Source organism: Arvicanthis niloticus, chromosome 15 (genome assembly GCF_011762505.2).
Source record: "Arvicanthis niloticus isolate mArvNil1 chromosome 15, mArvNil1.pat.X, whole genome shotgun sequence".
NCBI classification, from domain to species: Eukaryota; Metazoa; Chordata; class Mammalia; order Rodentia; family Muridae; genus Arvicanthis; species Arvicanthis niloticus.
In genome coordinates this window covers 6,678,194-6,680,178 of record NC_047672.1, presented here as the reverse complement: position 1 = coordinate 6,680,178, position 1,985 = coordinate 6,678,194, and the positions used below count along the sequence as shown (strand labels likewise).

Here is a 1,985-nt window from a genome sequence, read left to right as displayed (position 1 = left end):
GAAAAAAATAGTATTTGTCTTTGTAGCTGGGAGTTAGTTCTTTAAAGTTGAAGTCTCATAAAAGATGATGGATGGGAACTAAACTTGAAACATCGATGAACCTTTATAACCATAATTAGTGTGTATAGTGTGTGAAAATTCAGTAGTGATCTCTAACTGTACCTGTGTCTTTAATTTATAGTCTCTATTTGACAGAAAAATGAATATTAAATACATAAATTGAGGAAGATATTTTGCTAATTAAAATAGTGGGATTATCATGAATTAGCCCTGTGATTTCATTAGAATTTTGAGTCAAAACATAGATAGTTGCAAAATATAACACAGTAAAAATTATCAACTATGGGGTTGAATCAATTTTTTGTATATCTTTTGTGACTATTTTCCAGATCAACATAATTTTTATTCAGTAGTACAATGGTGAATAATATTCCTCACTCCTAACTACTGTTTTAGATATTAAGTATAAAACAATACATTTTAAATAATTTAGATTGTGTTTCTTGTACATAAGACTTACATGCAATACAGGCTCACAAATTGTAAGCTCTATATAAATATGCATGATCAGATTTATTATTTTTAATATTCTATATATTCATATATACAGTAGATACATGGAAGGCATACAGAAGTATAGGCTATGATGTAGAATCTGGATTATCAAAAGTAAAGTGATGGGCTAATCAATGACTAGAATGGAAAATAGAATGATGATATAAACATATTTCCAGTGTATCACAGGCTTGATGTAAACTCTCTTGTTTTTTTCAGATATATGAAGTGAACTTCCACTATGCTGTTAAGATGAACACACTCTCCACTTATGTCCTCACTTAAGAATGTCCTTTATTTCCAAGCTGGACTTGGAGTCCTAGCCAATATGTGTCTTCTTTTTTTCTATACTTCCATAATCCTAGGTCACAGATCTAAGCCCACAGACGTGATCTCCTGTCAACTGACTTTCATTCACATAATCATGGTCCTCACTGGAGGGGATATTATGCTTACAGACCTATTTGAGTTACTAAACATTGAGAATGATTTCAAATGTAAGACAATATTTTATATTAGCAGGGTGATGAGAGGCCTCTCTATCTGCACCACCTGCCTTCTGAGTGTGTTCCAGGCTGTCACTATCAGTCCCAATACCTCTTTGTTGGCCAAATTTAAACAAAAGCTAAAAAAATACATGGCCTATGTTTTCTTATGTATTTGGTTTTTCAATTTGTCCTTCAGTACTAACAGGATCTTTTATGCTGCTGGTTTTACCAATGTGAGTGAGACCAACCAGATGCAGGTCACTAAATCCTGCTCACTCTTACCCATGAACTACATCATCAGGGGACTGATTTTTACTATATCAACCTCCAGAGATGTGTTTCTTGTAGGAGTCATGCTGACCACAAGTGTATACATGGTGATTACCATGATTAGGTATCAAAGGCAGTGCAAGTATCTTTATAGCACTAGCCACCTGAGAGAGTCCCCTGAGAAAAGGGCCACCCAGACCATCTTGCTGCTGGTGGTTTTCTTTGTGGTCATGTACTGGGTGGACTTCATCATCTCATTCACCTCAGACATGTTATGGATGTATGACTCAATCATCCTGACTGTTCAGAAGTTTATGATGTTTGCCTATCCCACAATTACCCCTTTGGTACAAATCAGTTCTGATAACAGAATCATAATTAGAATAAAAAATCTACAGTCAAAGCACCACCAGATATTTTTTTAAAAAGATTTTTCTTTTCTTTATAATTTATTAATTTATTATTAATTTATACCTATCTATGCTGTGGCAGCATGTATGCATGTGTGCATTCCTGGTGTCCACAGAGGTGAGAAGATGTCACAGGATGTCCTGAAACTGGACATAGAGCTGGTTATAAAGAATAATCCTGCGTAGTCCTAGTAATAATTTTTAAATGCATTTTTAAACTTAAATTATCCATGTAGCAGAGCAAGATTTTTTATATTCTTCA

The 1,985-nt window shown here is 34.1% G+C and overlaps 1 protein-coding gene across 1 annotated transcript; it reads left to right on the top strand.

Moving 5' to 3' along the window:
• Positions 1-826: 826 nt before the first annotated feature.
• On the top strand, positions 827-1,738 carry LOC117720730 (vomeronasal type-1 receptor 90-like). Its single transcript, XM_034519376.2, has one exon. The coding sequence runs from the start codon at positions 827-829 to the stop codon at positions 1,736-1,738; it is 912 nt and encodes a 303-aa protein (XP_034375267.1).
• Positions 1,739-1,985: the final 247 nt, after the last annotated feature.